Source organism: Protobothrops mucrosquamatus, unplaced genomic scaffold (assembly GCF_001527695.2).
Source record: "Protobothrops mucrosquamatus isolate PMUCROS unplaced genomic scaffold, P.Mucros_1.0 scaffold2139, whole genome shotgun sequence".
NCBI lineage: Eukaryota > Metazoa > Chordata > Lepidosauria > Squamata > Viperidae > Protobothrops > Protobothrops mucrosquamatus.
In genome coordinates this window covers 44,415-46,244 of record NW_015388238.1, presented here as the reverse complement: position 1 = coordinate 46,244, position 1,830 = coordinate 44,415, and the positions used below count along the sequence as shown (strand labels likewise).

The following is a 1,830-nucleotide window of genomic DNA, read 5'->3' as shown; positions in this document are numbered from 1 at the left end:
CCCCCCCTGCAAATGCCAGACCCTGAGAGCGGCAGGAAGCCCCTCCCCCTCGCCCAAGCGGCATCTGAGCATAAGCAGAGCGCGCCCTGGTACTCACTATCTCTCCCGGCAGCCCGGACAGCGGTACTTGGCGGCCTGGCGCCCCTCTCGCCCGCAAACCACGCAGCGGCCCTCGCCAGCCGGCTTCGGCATGGCCGCTCCAAGCCCGGGTCTCCAGCGCGTCTTCCGGCCCCGCCTGGCCGACCGCCTCCCGGGCGGGGCTTGGCTCCAGACCCGGCGGCTGCTCCGTCTGAAATCCGTTCTCAAAGCCGGATCGCGCTCGACTGTGCAGGCTGCGGAAAAGCGGGGACTTGGAGTTCCCGGGGTTGCGGCTTCTGACGTGCAGTTTGCAGAGTCTGGCCTGGAAGAGCGCGTCGTGGGAACGCAGCTCTTGCGTGTACTCCAAAGGGTGGATGGAAGGAAAAGCCCCTTTGGGCTTTAAAAGGGCGGCTTTGCACCTTGCATCAGACGGGGCTGAATGGGGCTTGTGTTGCAGCCGGATTTAGCCGGAGGATAAAACATATAAAGAACGGTTGCTGGAATTGGGTATGTCTAGTTTAATGAAGAGAAGGACGAGGGGGGACATGATAGCAGTCTTCCAGTATCCCAGGGGCTACCACAAAGAAGAGGGAGTCAAGCTATTCTCCAAAGCGCCTGAAGGCAGGACAAGAAGCAACGGATGGAAAGTAATCACGGAATGAAGCAACCTAGAACTAAGGAGAAACTTCCTGACAATTAGAACAATTAACCAGTGGAACAACCTGCCTCCAGAAGTGGTGAATGCTCCAACACTGGAAGTTTTTAAGAAGAAACTGGACAGCCATTTGTCCGAAACTGTATAGGGTTTCCTGCCTGAGCAGGGGGTTGGACTAGATGACCTCCAAGGTCCCTTCCAACTCTGTTATTCTATTCTATTCTATTCTATTCTATTCTATTCCTTGCATCTTGCGGAAGCAAACCATCTTTAGAAGACAACGTGGGGCTGCTTGGAGCATTGCATGTCATGTCAACATACTACAGATAGTCCTCAACTTACAAGAGTTCCTTTAGTGACCGTTCTAAGTTACAACGGCACTGAAAAAAAGTGACTTAGGACCGTTTTTCACACTTACAGTAGGACCGTTGCAGCAACCCCACGGTCACGTGATCAAAATTCAGAGGCTTAGCAACTGGCACGTACTTACGACGGTTGCATTGCTCCGGGATCACATGATCACCTCTTGCAACCTTCTGACAAGCAAAATCAAGGGGGGAAGCCAGGTTCACTTACCAACTGAGTTACTCGCTTGAAAAGTGCAGTGATTCATTTAACAACTGTGAGAAGAAAGGTCGTAAAATGGGGCAAAGCTCACTTAACAACTGCCTGGCTTAGCTCTATTGTGGTCATAATTTGGAGCTCTATTGTGGTCGTAAAATTTGGAGCTCTATTGTGGTCGTAAATCAAGGACTATCTTTTTCTGTCTTAAACTGGGCTTGGTGGGTTGAGGAAACTGACTTAAAATCTTTTGAGACTGGAGAGGGTTAAAACAGCATCTTGCAGGGGAGCGGTTTGGATGTGAGGAGCAGATCAAATGAAAATGCAGGATTTGCACGGGTGCCTAGGCCAGGGGTAGACAACCGTGGCTCTTTTGTGACTCGTGGACTTCAACTCCCGGAATTCCTGAGCTGGCATGGCTCAGCATGGAAACCTCTCCCTTTCTCCTCAGCATGGCTGGCTCAGGAATTCTGGGAGTTGAAGTCCACAAGTCATAAAAGAGCCAAGGTTGCCTACCCCTGGCCTAGGCTGTCAAG

General features: G+C 52.1%; 1 protein-coding gene across 1 annotated transcript in view; it reads right to left on the bottom strand.

The window, feature by feature from the left end:
• The window catches only part of ZNHIT3 (zinc finger HIT-type containing 3), a 6,806-nt gene extending 6,614 nt beyond the window's left edge, over positions 1-192 (bottom strand). The window contains exon 1 of the mRNA XM_015824137.2: positions 98-192. Within this exon, the coding sequence (XP_015679623.1) occupies positions 98-192 (95 nt within the window). The remainder of the gene's footprint in view (positions 1-97) is intronic.
• Positions 193-1,830: the final 1,638 nt, after the last annotated feature.